The sequence below is a fragment of the Apus apus genome, chromosome 5 (assembly GCF_020740795.1).
Source record: "Apus apus isolate bApuApu2 chromosome 5, bApuApu2.pri.cur, whole genome shotgun sequence".
Taxonomy (NCBI): Eukaryota; Metazoa; Chordata; class Aves; order Apodiformes; family Apodidae; genus Apus; species Apus apus.
This window is the reverse complement of record NC_067286.1, coordinates 25,062,071-25,090,021: the sequence shown is the minus strand read 5'-3', so window position 1 is coordinate 25,090,021 and position 27,951 is coordinate 25,062,071. Positions and strand designations below refer to the sequence as shown.

General features: G+C 44.1%; 2 protein-coding genes and 1 long non-coding RNA gene across 14 annotated transcripts; 1 reads left to right on the top strand and 2 right to left on the bottom strand.

Annotated features, from left to right (window-relative positions):
* Positions 1 to 875: 875 nt before the first annotated feature.
* Positions 876 to 4,505, bottom strand: HARBI1 (harbinger transposase derived 1). 3 transcript variants are annotated; one of them, XM_051621752.1, is made up of 3 exons: positions 4,289 to 4,505; positions 2,277 to 3,006; positions 876 to 1,682 (listed from the first exon to the last, which is right to left on the bottom strand). In XM_051621752.1, the coding sequence occupies exons 2-3, from the start codon at positions 2,944 to 2,946 to the stop codon at positions 1,306 to 1,308; spliced, it is 1,047 nt and encodes a 348-aa protein (XP_051477712.1). In that variant the 5' UTR covers positions 2,947 to 3,006; positions 4,289 to 4,505; the 3' UTR covers positions 876 to 1,305. The 3 variants fall into 3 exon arrangements, with proteins under 3 accessions (XP_051477712.1, XP_051477711.1, XP_051477710.1); XM_051621751.1 differs by lacking the exon at positions 4,289 to 4,505 and adding an exon at positions 3,824 to 3,900; XM_051621750.1 differs by lacking the exon at positions 4,289 to 4,505 and adding an exon at positions 3,492 to 3,685.
* Positions 3,688 to 26,917, top strand: ATG13 (autophagy related 13). 10 transcript variants are annotated; one of them, XM_051621744.1, is made up of 18 exons: positions 3,688 to 3,780; positions 8,687 to 8,768; positions 9,529 to 9,609; positions 10,249 to 10,368; positions 10,796 to 10,842; positions 11,404 to 11,544; positions 12,559 to 12,599; positions 13,129 to 13,225; positions 13,570 to 13,668; positions 14,408 to 14,498; positions 16,886 to 16,984; positions 18,646 to 18,756; positions 19,517 to 19,650; positions 20,819 to 20,936; positions 21,669 to 21,746; positions 22,037 to 22,153; positions 22,546 to 22,674; positions 23,880 to 26,917. In XM_051621744.1, the coding sequence occupies exons 2-18, from the start codon at positions 8,700 to 8,702 to the stop codon at positions 23,955 to 23,957; spliced, it is 1,650 nt and encodes a 549-aa protein (XP_051477704.1). In that variant the 5' UTR covers positions 3,688 to 3,780; positions 8,687 to 8,699; the 3' UTR covers positions 23,958 to 26,917. The 10 variants fall into 10 exon arrangements, with proteins under 10 accessions (XP_051477704.1, XP_051477698.1, XP_051477695.1 ...); XM_051621738.1 differs by lacking the exon at positions 3,688 to 3,780 and adding an exon at positions 4,131 to 4,220 and having other exon boundaries at positions 18,673 to 18,756; XM_051621735.1 differs by lacking the exon at positions 3,688 to 3,780 and adding an exon at positions 4,131 to 4,220.
* On the bottom strand, positions 5,747 to 10,815 carry LOC127385718 (uncharacterized). The gene is made up of 2 exons (XR_007889730.1): positions 10,625 to 10,815; positions 5,747 to 7,799 (listed from the first exon to the last, which is right to left on the bottom strand). It is a non-coding gene; the product is annotated as an uncharacterized LOC127385718 (long non-coding RNA).
* Positions 26,918 to 27,951: the final 1,034 nt, after the last annotated feature.

The following is a 27,951-nucleotide window of genomic DNA, read 5'->3' as shown; positions in this document are numbered from 1 at the left end:
AAGATAGTAAAAGCTTACTGCCACTGCAAACTTGTCAGAACTGTATCTAATGCTGCACCTCCATCCTACACTTCAGAATTTGTCCCATACATTCTTATTCTTCGAATGTGAGGCGTGATCCAGGCTCATTTCCTCTAAAAGAACAGACAGACCTGATGTGCCAGATGCTTGGACTGCTACTTTAAGTATATATATTTGTGCAGCATTCTGTATTCCCTACCAATTTGTTTCATTTACTGCCCAATAAACAAAAAAAAAATCTAAGAAAATTTTCTCAGACTGCTGTCAAGAGATCCTTGGAAACACATGAATCTTTTGGAAGAAGTACATTGCCAGGAAACTTTCGAGTCCTGTGCCAGCAACAATTGTGTGCACTAGTTGTCTTTTTCCTAGGTTGACTAGGTTGATTACCAGCAGCAGTAGAGCAGCCTTTCTATACCTCTAAATTAAGAACTTTTGCAATCAGTTCAGTTTTTGTGACCCAGCCAGTCCTTGGCATTTCTTTTACAGCAGCCAACAAGATGAGTCATTATTGACAATTGCTGTTGTGGCAGACAGGGAGACTGGTGAGAACTAGAGATATGCTGACTAGCCCATTTCCTGATATCTCTTAATTAACTGAGAGAGTAAACCACAGCTTAACACCTTCTCCAGTCTGTTTGGGAAAGAAGAACCATTCAACTCTTCTTAATCTTCTAGGTACCTGCAAGCACTAGTGTGTACCCAGCAAAAAGCCAGACCCCTCCCAGAACACAGCTGTCAGCTTTCAGAGGAATCCCTAGGTTTTGTAAGACGTGCAAAACTGTGAAATTACGTTTAGCGAGAATTTACACCTGCAAACTAAAAGATAAAATGTTTGCATTGCTGCTCATTAATTCAGGGTAAACATAAGCCCATATGGAAGTTTAATTTGTATGAAATACTGTTTAAAAATCAATCAGAAGTGTTTTGGGTTACAAAGTGGCATAGGATTGTTGCCTTGTAAAACAGCATGAGGCTTACAGATTCTTCATCATCATCAAAGACAAGTTCCCAAGCTTCTCCACTGATCTCACATTAGTCATTGTTCTCCAAATTAGGTGAAAAGGGGAATCTCTAAGCATCACAATAGTAAAAATTTAGCAACTAAACTCCATCCATGGAGAGAATGAGAGAAGTCCAGAATACCACTTGAAATGACCAGAGTAAAATTTCACATCATCTCATGTCTGCTTAGTCCTTACAAACTTAAAGAAGAGCAAGGGATATATTTCCTCTGTACATCTTCTCAGATGAACCATTAAGAGCATTCTCTCTGTCACAACATTAGCTAAAATGAGTAAGTAAAAGCTCCTGACGAATGCGACAGGCTTCCGAGTCCATTGATTCCATCTGCTCATACTCTTCTTCTGGTTGTTCCATGTGTCCTGTGGCTGGCGAAGACCACACATCCAGCCCATGTTCCAGGGAGATGTTATGGAGAACACAGCAGGCCAGAATGATGTGGCTGGATTTCTCTGGAGAGTACTGCAGGGTGCCTTTGGACCCATCCAGGCAGCGGAAACGTGACCGAATGGTTCTGAACGTCCGCTCAATGATGTTGTGAGTGGCAGAATGGGCCATGTTGTAACGATACTCTGCAGGTGTCTCGGGGATGTGCAGCGGGGTCATCAGCCAGGTGCGGAGATAGAAGGAGCTGTCACCTGTTGGCAGTGAAAGAGAGAAGGATTGGTCACACACCTACAGTTAACCACAAATTGCAGCTCTTCACTCTCAGTTTTCTGGTACTGCCAAGACACAATAACTTGTTTCTCTGGCTAAAACAGAAGGCGTAAGAAAGCATGAAAGCCCAGCAATAACTCAGGTTTACAAATGTGACAAACAACAAAATACAGGCATTCAGTTTTACGCAGGGAAATCATGGAAGAGCAGAGAATAGTTTTAAGAGACTTAATTAACTACCTAATACAGTGAAAGACAGCTGGACTAAGACCCTAAATAGAATTAAAAATTCACAGTTAAAAATCACAGGTCAGCTTAGAAATGCTTAGGATGCTGAAAACAAGCCCTAAGCAGAAGAAATGTAAACGGATACATACAATAATCAGACTGTATAAAACATAGGCTGGAAGTTACTGTTCTGGAATTTTAAGAGAAGGATCATCCAAACTGAAATGCAAATTTCCAGGAATTTGCAGGAAAACAATCCAAAGTAAACACATCACTTGTGAGGCTCTAGAATCAAGGAGCTGATAAATAGCATTTTCCACAGAAAACAGTGATGAAAAGTGACTTACCAAGCAGCCAGCCATCTTTATGTAGCTCATTTTCAAATTGGCTTGTAAGCGCTGCCTGCTGCAACACCGTGTAGTCGGGCAGGCTGCCAGGCCAGTGCGTTTCTGCGCTCAGAAGGACTCCTCTGGCATCACACACCATCAGGCAGTTCAGAGAATGGAGACCCTTTCGGTTCACATAGGACAGGTCCTCAGCGTTAGGCGCTTTGATTGCCACGTGGGTGCAGTCAACCACCCCCAGCACTCCCGGCATGCCTGCCAGCCCATAAAAGTCATCCTTCAGACTCTGAACAGTAGCTTCATCCTCAGGAAAGCGAATAAACTGTGAGGCTCTTTCTACCAATGCCTCGGTTACATTGGCAACGCAGCGGCTCATGGAGGCTTGACTGATGCCAATTGCATCTCCCATGCGTGTCTGGAAGGAGCCGGAGGTGTAGAAGCCCAGGGCAGCAAGTATCTGGGTCTCCGGACTGATGGCCCTGGACCGCTGCGTAGGGCGAGAGAGACTGGCTCCCAGGAGATCCACCAGGTAGTAAATGAACTGCCGGGGAAAGCCGTACGTGGATACTAGATACTCATCTGTGACATCCTCCAGCTTGAAGCGATCCAGAGTCCTGTGTCCACGGCCATAGAGCAAGAGGTCGCAGTCAAGAACTGCGATAGGTACGGCCATGGCTGGCGGCTGGGGGGTCCTTTGGGGCCCCTCTGACACAAGCTTTCCCAGAGCTTCCAGCTGCACAAAGCAAAGAGGAAGGAGACTCAGAACGGTTTTTACCGGTCAGCCTTTCTGACTCCGTTAACATTTTACTCAGGTTATTCGGCAAAACTTTTTACTTCTTCGTATCCGACTGACAAAGCACAGGGGTCGAAGCGGGGGGGCTCGCTGCGGAGCTGACTGCTCTCCAGCCCTGCCTGCTGCTGGGGGGAGCTGGCGCCAAGAGGAACTGACCGCCCGTGCCGGGGAGGGGGCTGCTGCACCACAGCAGCCGCTCACCGGCCTGGGAACCGACCCCACTCACCAGCGACCCGGCCACGTTCAGCCCCGGAATGGCAGAGACACCAACCACCGGGAGCCGCGTGTGTCCCCGCTGCCGTGGGGCGGGTGAAACGCGCCCGGCGGGCCCTGCCCTTGCCGGACGACCCTGCGCGCTGAGAGGCAGCGGGGCGACCTGCCCGGCCCGGCCCTCCGTCCCCGCCGGACGCTGCCCCGACCCTCACCCGCCCGCAGCCGCTTCCAAGCCGCCGTGTCCTCCAGGAGCCGCGGCTGCGGCTGCGCTGCCCGCGGCCCGACCCCCGCGGCGCCGGCGTCACCGCCATCCCGCCGCCGCTCCCGCATTCGCCGGGGCAGATTCGCCACGGCTCGGGGGCTCCCGGCGGGAGCGGCGGCGGGCACTGCCTCCGTGCCCCGGCTACCGCACCCGCCGGCCTGCCGGGCCGGGCCGGGCCGGGCGGGTGAGCGGGCGGTGGAGTGCGGGTCCGTGTGGAAAGTGCGGCTGCGAACAGCCAGGTACCTCCCTTCCCCCGCCCTCCCGCAGCGGATGAAAACAAACCTCAGCGGCGATGGCGGCGGCGCCGCGCAGGCCGCGGCTCTGAGGACAGCGACAGCCCGACCCCCGCCGCCAGCCCCGCACCCCCGCAGGCGCTGACACCCGCGGCGGGACGCCGCAGAGCCAGCCGCCTGCGAGAACCCCGAGCGCCGGGGCCCGGCACCGAGGAGGAGGAGGAGGCGGCGAAGGGGCGCTGGCCGGAGCCTCAGGGCGGCCGCGGAGTGCCCGAGGCTTGGAGGCGCCGGTAGCGGGCCCGGGGCCGCGGGGCCGCCCCCCGTGCCCGGGCCGGGCGCTGAGGAGTCGGCGGGGCAGGGCGGGGGAGCGGGGCGGCCGGACCCCTGGGACAGCCGGGCCCCCGCGCGGGATGAGCCGCCGCGCCGCCAGCACCGCCCCCGCGCAGGTACCGGGGCGGGGGGAGCTGCTGGAGCCTGCGGGCAGCTCGGCCAGGGCTCGGGACGCGGGTCTTACGGCTCTGGCTGCGTGTCTCCCTTTTACTTTCGCTTGGCAGCTCGCTGAAGTCAGGGCTGGCTCCAGCCGCGGCGGGGTGGCCGGGCTTGTTTTCCTAAAAGCTGGTGCCTGCCCGCTGGAACGTCTCCCAGCGGTGTCTTGTAAAAGCCAAATGCTTCAGAGCCTGTTAGAAATGGTAGGTCTTACGACCCCGCGGTCCACTGTATAGTGTTCCTGTAACGTGAGTTTGCTACGTGTTAGGAAAGATCAGGGGTTTACAAATCGTCGCTTCTGGCTTTCCTGGCAGAGCTGCGGCTCTTAGGGCGCCGGCAGTCGTGCCCGTCGATTCGGTGAGCAGGGACACCTCCCATGACAGTGAACAGGCAGAAGAGGGACACTTTGGATTAAGTTTACAAACTGCCTGCTTACAAATCTCAGAAGTGGTGCGACTGAGCGCATGGTAAGGGGGAAAAACAGAGTAAATTACTGCCTTAGCTGAAAATTAGTTGGCAATACCCATGAAGTTTAGAGTGTCTCCAGATTATTGTAGGAGTGGTGTGACCTGATGGAATCCTCCTTCTTGTGGCAAGGAATAAATTACTCAGATGAGCCAGGCTGTACTTGGATGTCCAGAAGGATTATACAGGATCACCTTGTTTTGCTCAAATGGTATTGTTTAATCTCAGCTTTTCTGAGTATGTATTCACAGAAAAATTGGGAGCTGGTCATTATGATGGTGGTTGTAGTACAGGGTACATAGAAGCAGATTCTGGTTTAGTCTGTATACTTTGGCCTGGAAAACAAAATGAGAGGATGGACCTTTGAACTGACACCATTTTCAGACCATAGGGAAGTAGAGAATGTAACTGTCAGTCAACAGAAATTGCATATTTTTGGTTTTAAGCCACTGGAACTGGCAGTGCTGACTTTAGTAAGATGTTTTCTAAGCTGGGAAGTAGTTTATCAGTTATGAAGTTAACCTATTTCCTGATCAGCAGGAAAAACTGCCTCTTTCATTAGTCAAAACCTGACCATATAGTGAACTACAAAGCCTTGGATTTGATCAGAATTTAGTCTTCCCTTAAAAAATGCATAAACTTTAGAGGATAAGCGTGGCACACCTTAAAATTTAGAACTGTTCCCTCCCTCTCCCCAGGTTTCTGACTAACCTACTAAGAAGGTGAAATGGAGATAATTTTAAGTAATTGTAGGATACTGGTGTTTGAACTTGTAGGCCTAGCCTTGAAACAGAGTGCTGTCTTTATTGAGATCTTTTTATAGTTGCTTATTAATGTGCTCAAAATACCTGCTTGCAGTGAAGCGTCATCATTGAAGGGGATGTTCTAGGAAAAGCTTTCTTGGCAGTCAAGCCTATTTATCAAAAGCACTCTATTAAAAGCTTCAAAAGCTTCCATGTGCTTCATGTTTACCTTGCATGACTCAATGAGGCTTTTCTGGAACTTTACACAGGAAATCAGATTGGATTTGGGTCCTTTATTGACAAAGAAGTTCTGGAAGAGTGGTAGGGAGAGGGAGCCTGGTCCAAGGGGCATGGTCAGATAGCTAGGAATATAGAGCTAGAATTAGAGCTGTCCACAGCCCTTTCCTTACAGCCACAGCCCTTCTTATTTCTTCCCTCTGCTCTCTTTAATTTCACTCTGGGATAGAGACCACGAGTAATTCTTTTGCATTGGTAAATATCTGTTTGAAAGGAAAGCATGATGACTTTAAGTTGTAGCAGTCACGGCTCAGAGCGAAGTCCCAGAGGAGGGGAGGTGATGGAAGCAGCCTGTGTATGCTTTCCCCAGCAGCAGTAATAGTGCCTGGTACATGTCAGGTGCTCCTGCTCCTTTCCCATTTGTGTCAAACAGACATACGTGATAAATTCCCCGCGTATGAAATGTGCTGTGCTCACAGGTGTTAGTGAGCACCTGTTGTGTGCCCGGGTTGCAGGAGTGGGCAGGCAGCAGCTGTGGTTTCCCGGGGCTGTACCAAGGCATGAAGGGGAGGGCTCTTGCAGTTCATTGCATCATGCAAATAGGGAGCCACCAGCTTATGTTGACGTGTCCTTCTCCTTCAAGTGTATAGGTCACAGTGCTTAGATGTTTGTGGGAAACAGTTCTTCTTCCCCGCATAAGTCTAAACAAAATGCCTTTTAAGCCAGCAAAGGCCTTCTGCTGATGATACCCAGCTAATGGACCAAAAACAGGACTGCTGCTCAAGGACAAATGAAAGGAAAACAAAAGATGTGATACAAGGCAGTAAGGATGGACAACAAGTTATGAATTGCCCCTAATAGTTACCGCCCTAACTTAGGGCTCATGGATGCTAATTGGCTGTGGACATTAGTATGTTCATGCATTGCAGTGGCGACACTGACTGGACAGGGGGTCACTTAAACTGTTGGATAAGCCTGGTATTCTTCTCTGCCTCATAACTTTGTGAGAAAGAATAAGGCTTTAGTCAAAAGAGCCACGTGTGGCAGTTCTCCTTTGAATATCTGTCTGACATTTCTGTTAGCAGAAAGTGGAAACAAAGGCTTATAAATAAAGGCAATAATATGAAAATGGATTTTGCAGGAAGAGAGAGACACAAAGCAGAAAAATGTGGCTAGGATGCCTGTTTTTACCTGTGAGCAGCCTATGTGTAAGGCTGAAGCAGTGAGGTATCTGTTTACTTAAGGGATTACTTGGTTGAGGGGGATCAGTCATCTGTGGTTTTCTAACCTAGATGAAAGGTTATTTCCTTCTAGTTGTTATTCAGCATAAAATTAGTCAGCATCTTCCATGAGCTAAGTGTCTGCCGGGACGGATACTGTCACTTAACATGAAACTGTGCTGGCATTGTAACCTGCAGGACCTGAGAAGTTGAATGAGTTTGGTGGAACAAAGTTTTAAGAATTTCCTTCCTCTTCAGGCCAGATGGTGGCAGCTAACCTGAGGGTGCCGAAGCTTTTTTGTAAATAGAATGTTTGCTGTAATTCTAGGCCCAACTGGACTGTTACCAGGACTGATCCTAAAGGTGAACACAGCGTTAGGAGATGCAATATGAGTGTAGCCTGGGAACTTTCAGCCATGTTGGATGTCCAGTTTTCTTTTTCTCGAGTCATTCAGAAAGCATTGCTCATCTCTATAAACTGCTTTATAAATTGCAGTACTCTTAATCTAGCAGGCCTTCTTGGATGATGCTCCTTAAGCAGTACTTAAAATACACATTTACTGCTATTAAGTGAGATATGTTTAATAGAAGTCTTGGACGTGCCTAGTCATTAAAGATTATATGGTATTTTCTATGTGTACGATGCTATTAGCCCCTTTGTCCTGCTAAGCTTTAATTTGTATAAATAGCATACCTTGCTGCAAGTTCAGTCTTGGCTGGAAGATGGAACACTGAGTAGAGTAACCTCGTGCACAGCAGCTGCTTGTGCTCACTGACCTTAGACACCCACCGTTTCTGTGATGAGCAGCACGTTCCATAAATATGTCAAGTTTGACAAGCTGCTTCAGGCTGATTAGCTGTGTGAAAACAAAAACTGCAACAGGAATTAAGAATGAATTAATACATTGAAAGGCTTGTGAGCACAAAGTACAATTAATGCTGCTAATGAAGGCATTCCTACCCATGCTCACTGTATGATTATTAACTTAAACATGAAGAAAGATAGAAAAATTGTGCTTTATCCCAAGCCATGTGACGTGATGGTGGCAGAAATCTGATGAATGCCTTGGCCTGCCTCACTTCAGGCGCTCTGCAAGTTCATTGTATTACTAGAAAAACAAGGCAGTGTGAATGTGAGAGCTTGTAATTGTTGTCTGAGCTTTCAAGAGGAGTGAACGGAGAATTTTGGCCTATCCGTTGGCAAAAAAAAGTCTCTTTTCAGTTGGTTATAGGTAAATTTGTAGCTGCACAAGTTCACTGCAAGTACCATTACATAGATTTTGTCATCTGCTGAAATACCTCCAGAATACTGATTTTTGGGATTCCAAACACAAGAAAACACTTTGACTTGGTTTTGACCAGTGCTAATAACTGAAGATATATTTTTTCTGAAGCAGAGACCACCATGTCTGAAGGATAGCTTGGTATAGCATCCAGTCTGTGGTGTTGGGGTGTTTTGGGTTTGTTCCCTTGTTTCTTGTTTTTTAATTAAGCCAGCAAAATTGGAGAATTTTTACTCAGTTTTATTTATGAGCCCACTTTGTTGTTTCTTTTCTAGTATCTTCTGCACTGACCAGGTAATATATTTGTATGAGTTTATACCTCACACCCACCCCACAAAGTTCTTAGTGTTAGGATTTTGACAGGCAGAGAGAGGTCTTTGGTGCTTATTTCTCATGAGGGAGCAAAACATTTTGAAAGCTTGAAACCCAAATTAAAGCTGAAAGAACACTTCATTTCCACACCTGTACTATATTTCAGATTGCCATATGCAATGGACACTGATATCAGTTCCCAGGACAGGAAGGACCTGGACAAGTTCATCAAATTTTTTGCTTTAAAGGTAACTTTTTCTCCTGTGGGCAAATGCCTCTTCTTTCTTGTTTAAGAAAAGCTGTACTTGCTGTGGCTAGAGTAACAGGATTGGGGCTTGGGATTTTTGTTTGTTTTGTTTTTGCTAAAAGACTAAAGCAAGAAAAGCTGGTGGGAAATTTAGGAGATTCCTAAGAGTAACTAGAAAAATATATTTCTCCCTTTTTTCTACCTACAAATCCTCTTCCCCCTGGAATTGTCCTGCTGTAGAATCATTTACAGGCACTTCACACCTCTGTCAGCTTTGGTTTCCTGTCAACACACCTGTCCATAGTATCTGCAGTTGGACTCCTCTCCTTCCTTTCAGCCTATCAACACTTTTATGTTGTATTTTAAAATAATAATACCAGAATGTTCATTTGAATTCTATTGATAGGTAATTATAATGTACATTCACTTGACTTACATTTACGTGTCCAGGTGCAGAGTATAGTTGTAAATTTTGTTTCAGTATTACTGAAAACTGTGCAGCTCCTGATCACAAAATTGGCTTAGTCATTTCATGTTATTACCAAGAAAGGTCAGCTTAAAATTATTTTCTGTCTGAAATTCTTGTTATATGTAATAATTGAAGTTGATTACACCTGAAGGTTAGTGTAGCAAACTTTTACTTCTTTACATGCTGGGCAGCCCTTTAATTTTATTACTTGCAATTTGTCTAGCTCAGGTTCTGAACTGAGGGCTCTGCTGAGCTCAAAACAGGAGTGTGTATCTTCTCCTTTCTTTTCCAGACGGTACAAGTAATTGTCCAGGCCCGACTTGGAGAGAAAATCTGTACTCGATCATCTTCCTCCCCAACAGGCTCTGACTGGGTAAAGTCACATTTTTAAACCAGCTCCATAACTGTTGGGGTTTGTGTGTGTGCACATGCAGGAGTGAGTGTGTTGAGAACACAGTGTAGTTGTTACAGTCTTGGGCAGACTATAGTGACTATTCATAGAGTAACTACTGTATTCAGCTGTGCTTATGGGTGGGGGGTTGTTGACATGCAAGATGTTACTCTGGGCTCTTAAGGACTGGTTAGTGCAGAGAGAAATTATACCCCTCAGCAACTCCTGCCAGCTAAGGCGCATTTCCAAGATCTGCTGGGGGTGGGGTGATGAGTTCTTTTCTGTCACAAGTTTGCTACTCTGCAATTCAGGACCTTGAAAGTAAGGGGCTTTATTAAAATTGAAGAGACTCAAGGTTCTTTGTGGGTGAACATAGGACTCAAGTGAGGGGAAAAAAACCCCATAATTTTTATGGCAAGATCAAGAATTTGAATTAGCAACTGAAGAAGTGTTTGCAAATATGAAAAGCCTGAGCCCATCTGGGAATTTTCTGTTTCATAAATATTTCAGTGGGTGCTGAACTGGTATGTTATAACATGGGTCTGTGAGTCTGTCTGCAATGTGCCATTAGGCAGTTGTTCAGAGAAATAAAGAAATGGAATAATCTCTTTCATTCTGCAGTTCAATTTGGCAATTAAAGATATACCAGAGGTTACTCATGAAGCAAAGAAAGCCCTGGCAGGACAGCTACCTGCTGTTGGACGGTCTATGTGCGTGGAGATTTCTCTCAAAACCTCAGAGGTGAGAATTGAGTCAGAATATATGCCTTTTTTTTTCTTTTTTTTTTTTTACTTGAATCTTAAATCTCCAACCAGAGCTCATGTCCTTTAGTCCAAGACAATGTGAAAATATCTTCATATATGAAATGGGTAATAAGCTAATTGTTTAACAGAAGCAGCTCACTGCAAATATCTGAAACCAAATACATAAATGATAGAGCAGCAAAATTTAGTTTCTTAGGCCATGGAAAGCTTAACCATTCTGAGGAAGGTATTACCTTAGGTCATCTAGTTGTGCACCTTCTTCTGTTGTCGGTCGCATTACAAGAAAGTGGTAGCCAGGAGAAATATCTTCATTTAGAGGTGTAGCTTTTGCTGATTGTTAATGAGATGTAAAAAGGTTTGTGTTCTGAAATGAGCCTTTGTTTGCTGTTCTTTTTCTGATCCAGGGGGACTCCATGGAGCTGGAGATTTGGTGTCTAGAAATGAATGAAAAGTAAGTGAATTTTTACATTTTCTTTGTCACGTGTGTGTTTGTTTCAACTGATGAAATGGGGACGTGTGCTCAATCCACAGTGATGAATGAGCACATATTGGCTGTGCAGCCTGTGACACTTCAGAGGGAAGTCCCTTCTTTGTCTAGTGCAGCAGTCAGACTGACGAATATTGGTGTCAAGAAAATAAACCACTATTTTTATTCTGTCTTCATTCTTCCCTTACACGTAGTATGCTTCCTCAGATACAAGAATTCATATACTCAGTTACTACAAATGTTTTTAATACTGAAAAGTTGTTTTTGTCTACTAGAAGACTGCATGGTATTTTTCAGCAATTGCCTCTGCAACAGGTGGCTAGATTGAAGTAAGCTGGTTGGTCAATAGCAGTTAGCCACATCAGGGCTTAATGTTATCATTTTGGCAATAAAACTAACATTAAACAATTGGCCCAGACTCATTTTGATTTTAAAAAACTAAACAAACCAAAGTAAACAAACCAAAACAAAATCAAACAACTTAGTTGGGAACAAAAGACTAATTTTTTCCTTTGTTTTCTATAGGTGTGACAAAGAAATCAAAGTTTCATACACTGTTTACAACAGGCTGTCTCTACTGCTGAAGTCTCTGCTTGCTATAACCAGGGTAACTCCAGCCTACAGACTCTCAAGGAAACAAGGCCATGAATATGTAATATTGTACAGGTAAAGCAGAATATGAAATTCCTCCCTTGAAATACAAACAGCAGAGACTCTAGGCTTGCACAGGGCAGCTGCAAACATGGTATAAAGGAACAAGTGGTAATAAGTTCAGATTATTTGGATTTAACTACTACTGATGAGTGACTTTTATCACCCTATAGCTTCCACCTGAGCCATTGAAAGAAAAGCTAAGCACAGGCTGTGAAGTGTTGTTTGCCCACTGTGTCAAGAAGAGAACAGAAATTCTATGTCCAAGCACTGCTTGGATTCCTAATGAGCATCCAGTTCTTCCCAGTCTGGCGTGTGTTTGATAAATGCCCATCTACGTTGCATGTAACTGCAGTGCATACTTATGCAGTATAGATTCAGACTCTTTCCTGCTATTCCATTTTAAAGATTCACCTTCAGCTCTACTTCCTGTAGTTCTTGTGGGTTACGTGGCCAAATACTGAGTGCAACTCCATTTAGTCTATGAGATCTGCCTGGCTTGTGATTCATGGTTATTACCTTCCTGTCTTTGTTTTTGGCTTTCAGAAAGTCTTTGTCAAGTTTGCATAGTTAATTTAAATTATCCTAACTCTCATGTTTGTTAACATTTGCACAACTGAGAACTTGCCTCCATTGCTGGTTTGGCATATACGTAAGAGCAGGTCTTTTTATGGCACAGTCCATGTTTTATATTGTGTGATGAGTATCAGCTTTTAGACTTCAACCTGTCCATTACTTTGTATTTTTCCTTTGAACTGTAGACTTGCCACAGAGGCTTAAAAAACTTTCAACAGAAATTTCTGATTTGACTACCATTTTCTCTTCTCTTTTTACATAACATGACTTCCTCTGAAGTATCTGGAAGGTTTTTTGAGATGGACATTCTAGCCACTTTTGTGTTTTTGTTTTTTTCTGAAGTGGAAAAGTAGTTCCAGTGTTTCAACTCAACAAATTAAATTAAGAATAAGGATATGTTTAGCACTGTGTCCCCAATGGACCTAACTCCTTTTATGTTTCCTTTTCATGCAGGATATACTTTGGTGAAGTGCAACTGAGTGGCTTGGGAGAAGGTATGATTAGGCAACACACACAAATTAAAGCAGAACTGTTCTCCATACTGGCTAGCCATTTATTACTATTCCTAAGTGCCATAAGGAAAACCAAATCTGATGTTTACATACGCTTTTTATTGAGATGTACCAGTAAAGGGTGGTGTCATAAGGTGAGAGGTATAATGGTGGTACTTTGACAAAATCTAGGGTGATAGCCATTTTGACTCTAGTGATCCAGAACTGAAATAAAAATATGAAAGTATGTTGATAAGGTGCACAACTGAACTGGTCAAGAAGATAATGATCTACTGAGGAACAAGAAGCACTTCAGAGCAATATTTTAGATCAAGATAGGAAACACCATCAGAAGTCTTGTAGATCAGCAAGGCAACCTAGCACTGCTGTTACAGACTCTATATATGTGTTTGGATTTCAGATTGCAAGGGATAACAGAAAAACTATAGAAATAAGAAAATGTAACCTTAGAATAGAGCAGTATGGAACATAAATAATCAGTAACACTGACAATAATTCCTTAACTTTATAGGTTTCCAGACAGTCCGTGTTGGGACAGTGGGTACCCCTGTGGGCACTGTCACCTTGTCTTGTGCCTACAGAATCAACCTTGCTTTCATGTCAACCAGGTGAGAAAATGCCATTATGCCAGAAACTGATACACAATGATGTACTATTAAACCTCTCATATTATGAGCCCCTAAATCTTTCCCTTCTGCTTATCATTTCCAGCCAAGCTTCCCCTTCATAGAGAAGTCTCTCTCCCAAGGTTAAGTCTTGGAGAAAGGGGAGTATTTGGGTACCCCTGAGCCAGACTCTAGAACTGCAAATTGTTGATGCATGCTTGGAGTTGCAGGGCTGAATTGTAAAGATGCTCTGGTCCCATTAACAGACACAAGGGAGCCATGAACTGAGATGAGAGTAGAGAGACAAAGCAGCCTTATCAATAACACCATTGCTTGTTGCCTTGCAGGCAGTTTGAGAGGACCCCTCCTATCATGGGGATTATCATTGATCACTTTGTGGACCGTCCCTATCCCAGCTCTTCGCCCATGCATCCCTGCAATTACAGGTGAGGAGGTACTGAGCTGCAGTCATGGGCCATGGTGAAGGCATCATTTATGCCCAAATACAGAGCCTTTTCCACTATTTACTAACTGTGTGGGAAGGAAGAGTGGAGGATTAGTGTCAATTATACTGGCATGGCTAAGCATCAGAGGAACAGTGACATTTTTCTCCTCACATCTAGAAGACTTGAGTGCAGCAAGCCCCAGTATTTTCCCAGATTCCTTATAGAAGCACTTGGACACAAAGGATGTTTAGTGTTGGCTGTCTTTGGGAATTTGAAAGTGTAACAGTTAAACCTGCTGTAGAACTACATGTCCAGAGGCATGTATCTCCAGATATTTCTACTGGGGAAAGAGTTAAGTTTCTCTTTGTAAATGAGAGATTTGTCTTCTGTAAAATCACATGAGGGCACTCAGGCTGGGACCAGAGGTACTGTTTGACAATGATTCTGTAAACGCCAAAGCCAGTAACATTAGCTGGTGTAACAAAACCTTTAGTTAAGAAAACAGAGGGAAGTGTTTCTGTCTGGGAGTGGAAGAGGAGTGCCTGGGGAAAATTCAAGTTTTATATCCTGTTTTGCTCAGTTCTGCCAAGTAGATTATAAGAGCCCTTCATAATTCTCCTTTCAACTCCATCCAGATACTCTCAACCTCCCTGCAGTGTTTGTCCCACTGTGTTTTACTCTTTCTTTGTTTTAAGGAATATTTACAGTTACGAAGCTTTTCTTTTTTTTGCTGCTTTAGAGCTGGTGAGGACAATGGTGCAGTATACCCCTCAGTAGAAGATTCCCAAGAAGTGTGTACCACATCTTTTTCCACCTCTCCTCCATCTCAGGTAAGAGAAACCAGGCTCTTTTTACTCCTAGATAGTACAGTTACTGTTAGGGTAGTGTGCACACTCCTACATCATCTAGTGTGCAACAGGCAGTGTTCTGCTGCTAACTAAAATTTAATGTGTGAGTTGTTTATATCATTATACTCTGAGTAAAACCTGGTTACATAGTAATTTCAAGAAAATGCTAGGGGACTAGAAATAATTAATTACTGAGAAATTTTAAAAGAACTTATTCCTGTAGCTGGGCTGAGATGTGACTGAAGAGGATGTGTACTGAACACATCCCAATACTGCAAGAAGGAAATCAAAGAGATTGATGCCAGGCAGCGTAAGTGAAGGCAACAGACTGACAATGAGAAAAGAACACTGAAATACCAGGAAAATGCTTATGACACAGTCATGTGTTCTGCATTGCAGAATGGAAAAGCAGGAAAAAGACAAAAGCTATATTTGTTGGACCATCTAAAACTCATTGGGGCAGCAGGAATAAGTATCAGCAAACACACTGAGTCAAAGTATTGAAGTAGAGACATAATACTGTCTGTGTCTACCTACGCAGGCAAATTTCATATAAGTTTCAATTTTAAAATAGATAGTAATGGTTTCCTTCTGAATCTCAAAAACCAGAAACTCCAATTCCTCCTTCTTTTACTGTCCCTATATATCTGACTCCACAGTTCTATATCTTGAAGACTTGACCAGGTTTGCTGCTTTCCTATAGCTTTATATATTCAAGAGTGCCCTGCCTTGTGGTCTAGCCAAGCAGATGGCTCTACTGAATTTAAAGACAACCTAAAGATTCTAAATCTCTTTTGCTGTGGATGTCAAACGTAGACTGCTGTTCCAAACTGAAATAATTTTGCTATGGGTCTTTCCACTGCTTTGGAAGAATTAGTATGACTGGTTTAGCAGAATGTATTCTACTGTGTGAATGAGCTGGAAATGAGCTTTTCTTAGGAAGCATTTTTGTGCCAAGTGGATTTTGGGTGACAGAGCATCAGGCAATGTTGAACTAATTGGCCAGCACTCACAGTAAGTCTGATGGAATAAAGCTTTTCCTATTGTGCAGTACACAGCCTAGGAGATAAGTTTGTGGCTCAGTTGTGGCCTGACTTTTCACAAAATGGGTTAAATGCCAAAGAGTTTATAAGGAAGTTTCCACTGGCTTGCTCATGCCAGTGTTACTTAACAGTAATGGTGTACATAAATACATTTCAGTTGGTATTTCCCCAGCGGAGATGAAGCTTTGCTGTCACTGAGGGGAAAAGCTTTATGAAACCAGATGAACCTTGAGGATTCACATTAAGTATGAGCCTACCTTCTTGCCTTTTCTATGGCTCATAGTTGCCATGTGCTGTGCACTTATTTATAAAGCAACTGCCAGTCTTTGTTACCACAGTTAACATTGTAAGGTGGGCTTGGCAGAGTGGTCTCTAAAGTAAATTAGAGGCAGGGAAAGCTCATTTCTTTCTCTAGCTATTTATATACAACTTAATGTGTAGGAAAATACTGGGAACTGTGTGTTTCTGTAGGCAAATTGTCCAAATCTCTGCCTGTCTTCCCTATAGAAATGAGGTCTAACCTGCATGGTACAAGGGAGTAGGAGTTACTTTCTTCCTGTGAGCTTGGATAGCATGTCTGTGCGTGTTGTGGAGTAGCCCAGAAGTCAGGAGAAAGTCCGGCCATGTGTAATATCCAGAAATGAAGCTTTCATAAAACTGAAAACTGTTGGTAGCAAAATTACTGGAAGACGGTATGGGACTAAACGAGACTTGGATTGCCCTTTTTGCATTGATACCCTTTGTGAGACAGTGTTTACTTCTGGAAGGAGTTCTCTCCTCATAACCGTGTGTTTCAATTGCACCTTAGTCTGGGTTCTCTTGATTCTAAGAGTGCAGCACAGAAGTGCCAAGATACAAACCCTCAGAATTCTGGAAGATTAGGAGTGTGTATGGATGAAGAGTATTTAAATACATATAATTTGTACATTCTGACAAAATTATTCTTGGCTTTTTGTGGCATCCACTCGGCCTTCTCTTTGCAGATTGGCTGGTACCAATTCTAATTAACTGTGGAGCAGTCTCTGGCAGTTACTTTCTGTCAGTGTTCTGGAGTCTAGAATACTACCTGTGTTGAGTGGTTTCACTAAGATTGGTAAACAGTAAATTCTTTACAAAATGGATGTGCTTCTGGCAACACTGAGACTTTTGCTCTATGTGTAGGTGTGGCTGCTGCAGCCAAAATCTCTTCTAACATTCAGTTCATCCAACTCTTTACAGTTCTTCTCTGAAGTCCTTCTCTCTTTCTCTCTCTCTCTCTTTCCACCCCCTGCCCCCCACTCTCTCTTTTTTTCCTTGTTTCCTCTGTGTGTCTGTGTCTGTGCACAGTGTGTTTTTACTGTGACAAAGGCACACTTTCAGACCCCTCCTCCTGTGGTGACGGACACCTTGAGGGTCCCAGTGATGGGACTGGCCTTTTCACATCAAGTGAGTTGTCAACAGAATATGCTATACAGGGCCATATATAGTTCTGGCATGACAGAACAAACACAGGAAAGTACACATTTGACAATGTGGAATATTTGTTGTGCGTGGGAAAGGCTGGTGAACCCAAAAACCCAAAATGGGCCAGGCATATTATTGAGACAGGCTGCTTAAGTGCCTTTGCAGATGAAGGTCTCCCAAAGACAGGGCAATCATCCCTGGATAAACAACAGCTGCTGCAAGAATTAATTCTTAGTGAAAGACGCAAGTAGGAAGGCACAGTGCTGAATGTTTCTCTTAACAGCCAGTGTCCCTAGAACCTGCACAGGTTAGTTAAAAATTTTCCTGGCTTAAAACAGAGGAGAATTTTGAAGGAGGATGGAAGGAAAAAAAAAAGCCCAAAACAAAACTCTGTCTTCATCTGCCTTCCTGGTTACAAGTAACAACTTATGAAGACCTGAATTACTGTTCTTTGTTTACATCTCACAGGTTTGTCTCAAGTCACATTCCTCATGTTTGTGCAAGTCTCTCACAACAGAGGACAGAGAAATATTTTTTAAAATAGGAACACTTAGCTACCACAAAATTGCCAGTGGATTTTTAAAGGCAGGTGGAGAATTAAGAGTTGGAGGTGAAAAGTCTTATAGTTCCAACAACAAGTATAAGACAGGACTTGGAAAACTGTTAAAGAATGGAGAAACATGGCTGTAGATAGTAATGATTTCTTACACAGGGGTAATACCAGTGGCAACAATCTCTAGGAAGAGAAGTGTACTACATCTACAGGAAGATGAGTGTAAAGTAATCTTCAAAGCAACAAGAGTTCTTTACAAGCGGTCAAGCTGGCTGTACACCTTTAGGAACAAAACTAGCTACAGCTGTTCTCTAAGAAGAGATTTCTCCATTGAGCTTAACTAGCCTCATGTGAATAGAAGTGCCGTTGATCACTTAGGCCCTTGTAAACTCTGTCAGCATTGGTGCTGCTGGGTTATCACATGCAGGCATTTCTGAGGTCAAGCAATCCAAAACAGGAAAGTTCTGTTTAATCTGACAAGCTAGATTTCCACTTAGGGTGGGTGTCTAAGGAACTTCTCCTGGGTTTCATGGCTTCCAGCACTTCATTCCTAAAGCAATCTCACAGGCTTCCCAGTTCTCTTTACCTAGAATGTTTATGGGACTATTCTCTGGCTGAAAGTATTTGAACGGACCCTGAAGAGCAGCTGTTATAATGTGCAATGGGAATAGATTCACAGTTGATAATGCAGTTGCTTTGGGGGAAAAATACTAAATATTAGCTCTTTAATAACTTGATGACGGCATTCATGCTTTTTCCAGTACATGAAACAGGCCTGTAGAGCAGAGCTTCCCTGTGACTGTATGTCAGTCATGCCTTGCACAGCCTTCTCCTATGTGTATAGGAAACCAGTCTTGTTTTCATGTCCAGGCCCAGACTTAGTCCCCTGCAGTAAGAACTTTTTAAAATAATAACCTTCATGATTGATTCCAATTAAAATCTAGCATCCTTCAGCCAGCCTGAAATGCTGTGCTGTGCCTCTGACTTTCCCCATTCCTTCTTCAGTGACTGATGATTATTCAGACTGTGGGGCACTCCCCTTCCCCTCTCCTCTCCCTTTGCCCTTCTTGTTTTTTCTCTTCTTCCTTAGCTTTCCAGCTCTCGTCTTTCCTATCAGCCTGCTGCCCTGGGAGTTGGATCAGCTGACATGGGGTATCCTGTACTCTTTGCTGGTGGCTTGAATGCTGCACACCCTCACCAGGTACTTGTAGAGGGTAGAACAAGCGTGGCTGGTATTGCAACCATTATGGGTCCCTGGTACATCTGAGAGAGGCCTTGGAACTAGTGCATGGTTGGTATCCTGTCTGTCAGGAGTGGAAAGAATCTACGGTAAACACAGGGAAAGCACAACTTGCACAGGAGCTGGGAATTGCCTCCTCAGCATCCTCAACTTTGGGGTTGGGTAGGGGGCATGTGGAGAAACTGTGCCAAGAGAGAAGGCACCAGACCTGTTTGCAGGCTCCAGCGTGACACTGCCTGCAAGTTTTGCCTGTCTGACAGAGCTGCTGCCCCTGTAGCTGTCCAAGCACAGCACTGTAGCCCAGACATAGAGTACACTGATAGTCCTAATTGACATATTTGCATGTTAATTTGTTCATCAGACAAAATAAGCTGCCAGAAGTCGTCTTCTGCCTGCAATATTGTTTCTACACCAGAGTTTTGCTGACACAAGGCTGGTAGCAAGAGGATATGATGGTTTTTCCCACCCCTCCCTCTCCTTGAAGCAGAGGACCTCTGCAGTGTAAAAGAGGCCTGGAGTGGAGTAGGAAGGGAATGAAAGAGTTTGTATTGTGGTGATTACCTTCTGCTTGATACCTCTCTCTGCCTCATGGGGGCCTAGAGCCCAATCAAATGCCAAAAACCCCACAACTAGTCCCAGAATGACAGAATCTGCTTTGTATTGCACTGTGGTTCTGGCCTGATCTTGAGACCTCTAACTTGACTGTTCCTCTCCACCTCAGTTGATCGGTCCAGGCAAAGAGGGGGGAGTTCCCCCGATTCCTAGCCAGCCAGCACATGGCACTCAAGCTGACCAAGAGAGGATGTGCACCCCACTGGATGGAGTCCACTACTCAGCAGCTACTCCTTCTAGCAGGTAGGATAGTTGTAGATGATCAACACTTGTGCTAGCCCATTTATGGTCCTGTTAAGATAAAAGTTTGTGTTTTCTCCTTTTTAGCTGTTGTTTGTAGCATAACTACTGCATTTGCATCCCCAAAAACAACTGGCAGCTTTCTCTGGTTTGGGATTTTTCAGCCTTTCTCCAAAAAATTATCTCACCCATCTATTTAGACCTGCTAGTCACTGTCACATCCTTGCAAATTCTGTTATGTCAGCTTTAACTTTATTATCAGTTTTATTGTTTTTCAATCTCTCTACTCTTTTTGCTGATTGTAAAACAAAAAGATGAAGGAGGTTTACAAGTGAGTCTTAACTTCTCCTGAGACTTCATGTGAATTGTTACTGAAAACAGGTGTAGTTACCACAGATCTGCTCACTATTTTATTAAGAAACTTCAAGGACAAAGTTACCTGAAAGGAAATAGTGAAACCTCAAACTGTCCTAAAGCACCTCCCTCTCAGCTAATTTTTTTTTTTTTTTTTTTTAAATTTTCTTTGTCTCTGAACTTCTTTCTTGTGAAGTTCCACTTGGGGCCATATAGTTCTGAGTCTAATATCTTAAGTGGGTAGGCTCTCTAGAGTGTCCTCCTGCTAGAAGACAAGAATCTTGTTTTTTTGTTTTAAAGTTCTGAGTACTTCCCATAGGAATAAAATGGGTCATAGAAATAGCTAATAACCATGCAGAGAATTAATCATACTGGCAGTGGCTGCTGTGATGTATTAGGCGGCTGCCTTTGTAACCTGATTGACAGACATAATTCTGGTTCCCACCCTCACAGCCTCTCCTGACAGTTCTGTGACTGCTGTGTTACTGGAAAAATTAGAAGTGGTGAACAGGAATTGCTGTGAATGTGCATGTTCTGAAGTCAAAAGTCCATCTCTAAAAGTCTATTTCAGTTGGCAGCAACTTTTCACTCAACTGAATAGCTTTCATCCACCTTTAAACAAAAACAGATTCCATGAGTGTCCCACTCCCCTTTTTTGCTCATGACTGAGGGAGAAGGTGTGGTGCAAGGACAGAGATTTCTGTTGTCCCTCCAACACTAGGAGTAAATCCAGAAAAATGAGGGAGTCTTGTAAAGCATGTGGTTTGTCTATCTTGTTTGTGCCATGAGACACTACTTTAGTCTTTTCCTCCCCCAGCGAGGACACAGAAACAGTATCCAACAGCAGTGAGGGGAAGTGTGGGTCCCCACATGATCTTTTGGAGACCATCTTTATCCGGAAGGTGGGAGCTTTTGTCAACAAACCCATTAATCAGGTAAGTAGCAGTAGATCTTCTCAGAGGGCACCATAATACCCCACTTCTCCCATCTGTTCCTATGCAGAGAAGCAAAAAGCACCCCAATGCCAGGGCAACCCTGGAGACCAAGAATGCATAATCCTGCCTGCTGCATTTCCCTACAGAGGCTTGTCACAGGCTCATTTTTCATAAAAGCGTTTTGGGATGTGTCAGCCATTGAATTTGCTCCTCTGCCAACACACTGTTTGGGCATGGAGGACTTGATGCTCCACTAGGGTCTCAGGATGATCTGCCACTACCACAGGTTCATAAACTGGGGAAGCTGTTAGCAAGCCTCCCTTCTCTGCAGGGATGTGCAGTACACCTGCTCATCACAAGTAAGCAAGCATTTTTGCTCAGCTAGGGCAGCCTAACAATCTGTCCAGTTCCTAGGGCTGCTCTTAATTAAGTTTTTTAAGCCCTCTTCTAGGCCTTTGGATGGTTGAAAGGGAATTAAGCAGTTTGTTAATCCTTTCCTGTATTATATCAGATGTATACAAGCAATCCCATCTCAGGGTATATATCTGCATGAAGTCAGCTGAGTACAATCTCCTCATTATATGCCTTTTAAACGACATTGTCAGCCTCCCACCTAACTGCTGACATGATCATGGGCAAATTTTATCAGGCCTGATGAAGACTCTGAATATCCTTTTTTGTGCTGGGTAAGCAGAACATCTTAGTGAAATTTTGTTTGCTGAATCTCCTCAGGTGACCATGGCCAACTTAGACATTCCTTTTGCCATGTTTGCTCCCAAGAATGTTGAGCTGGAAGATAACGACCCCATGGTAAGCCCCTTCGAGAGGTAAAATATGTGCCTTCTCAGCATCCCTTAAGCAATATCCATGCTATTCCCTACCTTGAATACACTTTAGTTTTTGAACAAAGAAATAGTTACTTTGGTTTCAGGAAATCTGTGTTGAGTCTTGGCCTGTTTAGACTTGTAAATAACAGTTTATGCTTGCTGCCCCTGCTGTAGCACAGATTTATTGTCCAACTTCATAACTGCCCCCACAACGTCAAAATACACAGACATGATCATGAGGTCACTACTCACCAGCTTTGCTTTATTGGGCAGGTCAATCCTCCTGACTCCCCAGAAACTGAATCTCCTCTACAAGGCAGCTTACACTCGGAGGGCTCCAGTGGCAGCAGCACAGGGAACACCCATGATGACTTTGTTATGATTGACTTTGTAAGTGCCCTCATTGTTACTCTCACATAACACCTGCTTTTGAGAGGGGCTTCAGGTGCTGGTACAACTGTAAATGATGTAAGAGTAGTTTTCAGTGGGGTTGGCAAAAGACTCATGGTTCACAATTCCAAACTAGAGCTTGACAGTCCCAAAATGGCCAAGACGCTGATCCTTGGAAGCAACAGCTTCCCTGCCAAGACCTGGCCTTGGTGTCCTGTCTCTAATGCCTAAAGGAGCCAGATTCCGAGGAAATGGTCTCTTCCAAGTGCTTGGGCAAACACAGATTTGGCTGTTCTTCAGTTATTTACTCTGCATGACTGCAGCAACAGAGATTATGGCCAAGGGGAAGCCCATGTCTGGCTGGGAATTAACAGCAGTATCTTTGATTCTAGAAACCAGCATTTTCAAAAGATGACATTCTTCCAATGGATCTGGGGACATTTTACCGTGAGTTTCAGAACCCCCCTCAACTCAGCAGCCTCTCCATTGACATTGGAGCACAGTCCATGGCAGAGGATTTGGTACGGAAACCTGAAATTTCTGTTTGTGGCAATCATATGTTTTTATATAATACTCTCCCTATTCCTAGTTTGAAAAAAGTGGTGTCTTCATAGAATGATAGTTTGTGTTGGAAGGGACCTTTAAATGGCATCTAGTCCCACTGCCCAGCAGTGAGCAGGAGCATCTTCAACTAGAGCAGGTTGCTCAGAGCCCTGTCCAGCCTCATCTTGAATGTACCACTTCTCTGGGCAACCTATTCTAGTGCTTCACTAGAATAAAAATAAAAATAAAAAGTTTCTTCCTTATATCTAGTCTAAATCTACCTTCTTTTAGTTTAAAGCCATTACCCCTTTAAACAATTACCTTCTATGGCAACGGGCCCTGCTTAAAGTCTGTCACCATCTTTCTTATAGGCCCCCTTTAAGTATTGAAAGGCCACTATAAGGTCCCCCCGGAGCCTTCGTTTCTTCAACTCTCTCAGCCTGTCCTCATAGGAGAGGTGCTCCAGCCCTCTGATCGTTTTTTGCGGCCTCCTCTGGACCTGCTCCAACAGCTCCATTGTTTTTCCTGTACCTCTCAGGAGAGGCTCTGCCCAAAGAGGGGTTCCTCACTAATGTGTTCCAGACCAGTGCAAATTTGTTTGTGGCACTCTTGAGCCTTTGAAACTGGTTGTGTTTATCTTCAAGCTGGAAGCTGCTGCCACCACATGCTTGCTGTGGCTGTCATTCAAACCCCCAAAACTAATCCTACCTCTGGTGTGTCAAACTTAGTGGCACACTAGGCCTGATCTTGCAGCCTGAGCAGAGGTGAAATCCTGGGGTGGCTGCTGAAAGTTATGTCTGGGTGAGAGCGGTATTGGGCTTGCAGGCACTGTAACATGCTGTGGAGAAAAGTGAACATGAAAGGCTGGGCTGCAAGTGCCTTGATTAAGGCAGTGCCAGTAGGTTGCTGTGCTGCAGCTCATGGTGGGAACTGCACAAGCAAGGCCCCGGTGCACCTCCTGTTCCTGCAGAACACACACACTCTGGGCAGAGTGCCCTTCTCAGGGTCACTTGCTGGACACTGCTGGAGGACTCCTGGTTTGGTGCATGTGGGAAGGGGAGCCCAAAACAGTGGAGGGGAGGTTGCATGACTCAGAAACAGATTTTTTTGCCTAAGAGTGTGTGCTTAAAGCTTCCTTTAATCTGCTCTGAGTCCTGATGTACACCCTTCTTTGCCCTTCTAGGACTCATTACCAGAGAAGCTGGCAGTCCATGAGAAAAACGTCAAGGAGTTTGATGCCTTTGTAGAAACCCTGCAGTGAAGCTGGTTTCCAGTTTTGCTGCAACAGTTCTTCCTCAAGGCATCCTGGAGATTGACATCAACACATATCTCTGTCACCCCTGCTCTGCCTTTTGTCTCATTTGGACTAGTTCCTTCCAACAAGTGAGCTTTCTTTGATTGCTCTCTTCAACAGCAGATATAGCTCATCTGCTCATTTTCCTCAACTACACCACCATATAATTCTGGACCGCTTTTCCTGCTCACAGTCAGTTTTGAATTTCAGACTTCAGTAGGGATGCAGGAAGTCAAACTCCAGTGTATAGAACATTTTCTCCTGTCTCTGTTCTGTGTGGAGGGGCTTTGTGAAAAGTTGCCATATGCTTCCTTCAAAGGTCCTATGGTGTAAGTTTCTCTAGGTATATCTTCTTCCTAACAGACTTGTTCCTACAGTCTCCAATTCTGTTAGAGCATAGAAAGCTTTGGCTCATTTCCAAGGTCTGCGAGTTCAGCAGGCTCAACATTAAGTCCAGGAACATCCATTCTGCAGAACGGGGCATTTCATCCTGACTTCAGTGTGAGTGCCTGGAGCCCTGGGAGAGACGTGGGCTTTGGGACCCGTGTAGTATAAGTTACCTGATTTTTTTCCTGCTGCTAAGGAACTGGGTCTCTGCAGTCACTTTGTGTGAGGCCTTCTGGTGGTGGGCTGGGAGGCAGGAGTGAAGCTACAGAAGCGCTTCCCACATTTCCTTCCTGAGTGTGCTGACACTCAGCCCTGCTGGGTTTACCAGTGGTGACTGTTGGCAAACCAGCACCTAGCAGCTGTGAAGATGCTGAATTCAGAGTCTCTGCTTTTGAAATGTAACTGTAAATACTAGAAATCCTATTTCTTTAGGGTTATGTAACTAGGAGTCTTAGTCCAAGATTCTTCCCTCTAACCTTTGCAAACCTTCCTGCTTTATGGTTAATAGATGATCTTAAGAATCAAGGAATATTTATTGCTTTAAAAAAAACCTATATTTAAAAGATGTTCTGTTTTCATGTAGTAGTGCAGGTCATTCTGCCCTGGATCACTGCAGACAGCAAGTGTGCCATGGAACCCTGGCCAGTGAGACTGGTCTCTCTCTGCAGGATATTTATTTTCTAAGACAGACTTTATTATTATAATACAATACTCTGTTTTGGGGACTGTGTGTCCATTGGATCTGGTCAGAACCCACTGACAGAATGAAATGCACACATCAGTGCAGTGGCAGGGACTTGGTGAAAAGCTGTATTCTGATAGGTGTGGATGAATTTGCAGTGTTCTTAAGCCATTCAGAAGGCAGCTTCTTTTAAAGAAGCACATTTTTGGGGAGCTTATGGTACTTTTTAATCGGCTGGCTTTTGATGAGCTGAAATTTTATTTTTGTAATGAGCTGGCTACCAACACTATGACTGGCCAGCAGTGCTCTGTAGCTGATGTGGCTGTTGTGGGTCTTTTGCTTGATGTAAGGATGGGAGGAGAAACAGTGACACTAAACAGAAACTTAGGTAAGGTAGGTCTTTCTGTGGTTCTCCTCTTCCTGTGTGTCATGAGAGTGAGCAACTGCAAGACCCCTTACTGTCCAAAAACACCTTTTTTTTTTTAATTTATTTTCTCCAGAAGAGGGGTCATGTTGCCTCAGTACTGAGGAACTATCTTAATTTCCTAAGAGTGGCTGAGTAACCAGCCTTGTGGTTAGTGTGATGTGGCAGCTTCTTTGACTTAGCTGTATTCTTAATTGAAAGATTGCTAGTAGATGACAAGGGAACCCCACCTCTTCTCTAGAACACTATTTCTGTACCACTGCAAGAGCAAGGAACCAAGCTGAGAACAGAGCTTACAGTAAGGTCAGAGCTACACAATGCTTTGAACTTTCCCAGCTGTTCTTGTTGACTGATGTGTTTGGTGGGAGGCCATATGAGCTGTAAAACTCCAGGGAAGAGCTTTATTGAAGGACAACCTACTCAGTAGGGCCTTTTTAGCTCACTCAGCCAATTCATTTTTTCAGCAACCTCACACAGAAATTGCTTAGTCCTTGCAAATAAGATGCACAAACAGTTAAGAAAGCTTCCAAGACAAGCAGCTTGCAAGAGGGCTTAAGTTACATGAGTTTTTAACAAATAAAGCCACCTTGTTTTACAGGTGGAAATGGTCATAGAAGGGTTCAGGAACACAAGGAATTAATGGATCAGCTGGCACTCACCTCTGCTCAGGAAGTGGTCTCTGCCACCTTGTAGGAAGTAGCTCACAGACGGGTGGTTGCTGTCACCTTAACATACAGGCTGTGCTTGGGAAAGCAATACAATCTGGGGTACAAAGCAGCAGAGATGGGGTGAAGTGCTGGTTCACACTGTATTCATGGAGAAGACTAGACCAGGTTGAACTTCATCTAGCCACTGCTACTGCTGTCCTCCCACTGACAAGCTGTGGAGCTGGCAGAAAGCATCCCATTCTTGCTCATCCCCTCTAGACGGTCCCATGAGCTAAATACTTGTTTGTTGATGCAGTTCCTAACATGGCTATAGCTCCCACATCTCATAAGGCAGAATGTCAGTGTGGGGTGTTTTTTTCTACTTCAAAAGGCTGGAAATTTGCCTATGTAAGCTGCTAGTGTTGGGCTGGATGGCCATAGCAATAAAGAGATTCTTTGGGGCTGAGTTATGTGCCTCTTTTCTGGACATTCCTCAGCTTTAACACATAGTTGCTACACAGAGGCTCCGAGTTCCCTGACCACTGCACAAAAGCTGTGCTTCAGGAAAGATCTAGCTGCTGCTGTGGCCTGCCACAGATTGTGTTATGAAGGCTGTTTATTTTAGCAGCTGTCTGCTTGAATCTATATTAAGGACAGTATGTATGTAGCTGCTGATTTACAGATACTTTGGGTGAAGGGGAAGGCTCCCAGTTGTATTGTTTTGGAAATAGTCTCCAATGTACTTCAAGTATTCAAAGAATTTCCAATAAAACTTTTACGTAAGCAATGCTGGTTTGTGCCTTTCTTCGTGTTTTTCACTGACGGGTCTGGGAGTCCCAGCTGCTCAGTTTTTCTCCTCCAGGAAGGGGATGGTGAGAGAGCCACCTGTCAGTGAGTGCAGGATGAGTAAAGGGCACTGGTGGAGTGCTCAGCAGCATGCTGGTGAGACCACCCTCCTGGAAGAAGGACAGTAAGGAACAGACTTGTCTCCAAAAGACAGTGGTGGGAAAAGAGAAAAAAAAACACAACCCACCAGCAGAATTTGCATTGTATTTTGTTGTTCTTAGCGTACCTAAAGAGAGCGTGAGAATGTTTTGATCTGATAGAAGACTTAGAGAAGCAAGGAATATTGGTGACAGAGCACGCTGCTTGCAGTGTGTTGTTCATGCCTGTCTGATAACCAAACTTAACAAATGTATTCTAGTACTGCTTACAGTTAACCCTGTGTGACACATGATGCCATATGATGTGCTAACACCTTCCCTTGAAAGAAAAGAAGATGGTAAAAGTCTATATGTAAATGTAACAACTGCTGATGTAAGCTACAGTGTAAAGGGTGTCTGGTCATTGCAAGGAAGCAACAGTGGATGAAATGGTAGGAATGAAACAAAAAAAGAAAAACGACTGTGCATATTGGAAGCATCTATAAAGAGAACTATTCCAGTTTGGAAAACAAAGCAATCTTTTCATAAACTTATCTTCAGGAGTTAATACAGTATCCCATTGCAACCTTGAAGACACTGATCAATCTATGTTATATTGAGTATCATTTCAAGCACTTACAAAAGACACAGCACAAGGTGGTAAACTCCCATAAAATGTCCTGTAGGATTTGGGCCTTACTGCAGGGCCTTCAGGGTCTACCCCCTTCACCACGTCACCAGTAAGACAAGGGATTGAAAAAAACATCAGTCATAGAAGAATGATGAATTATCAAGGTCATAAGCAATCACATACCATCCAGTTGTGAGGCTATTGTACTTATTTTTAAAAAGACACATTCTCAGAATAATGTCCTTTAAGGCAGCAGGGCAGTTACAC

What these genes read in the sequence shown, in the direction of transcription:
- HARBI1 (XM_051621750.1), bottom strand. Translation starts at nt 3,590, where the DNA reads ATGGCGGTGACGCCGGCGCCGCGGGGGTCGGGCCGCGGGCAGCGCAGC. An exon ending in TTGGAAGCGGCTGCGGGCGG is followed by an intron (nt 3,007 to 3,491) that starts GTGAGGGTCGGG and finishes TGCTTTGTGCAG; the next exon opens with CTGGAAGCTCTGGGAAAGCT. An exon ending in TAAAGATGGCTGGCTGCTTG is followed by an intron (nt 1,683 to 2,276) that starts GTAAGTCACTTT and finishes CACTGCCAACAG; the next exon opens with GTGACAGCTCCTTCTATCTC.
- ATG13 (XM_051621744.1), top strand. Translation starts at nt 8,700, where the DNA reads ATGGACACTGATATCAGTTCCCAGGACAGGAAGGACCTGGACAAGTTC. An exon ending in ATGCTGCACACCCTCACCAG is followed by an intron (nt 18,757 to 19,516) that starts GTACTTGTAGAG and finishes TCTCCACCTCAG; the next exon opens with TTGATCGGTCCAGGCAAAGA. An exon ending in GCAGCTACTCCTTCTAGCAG is followed by an intron (nt 19,651 to 20,818) that starts GTAGGATAGTTG and finishes TTCCTCCCCCAG; the next exon opens with CGAGGACACAGAAACAGTAT.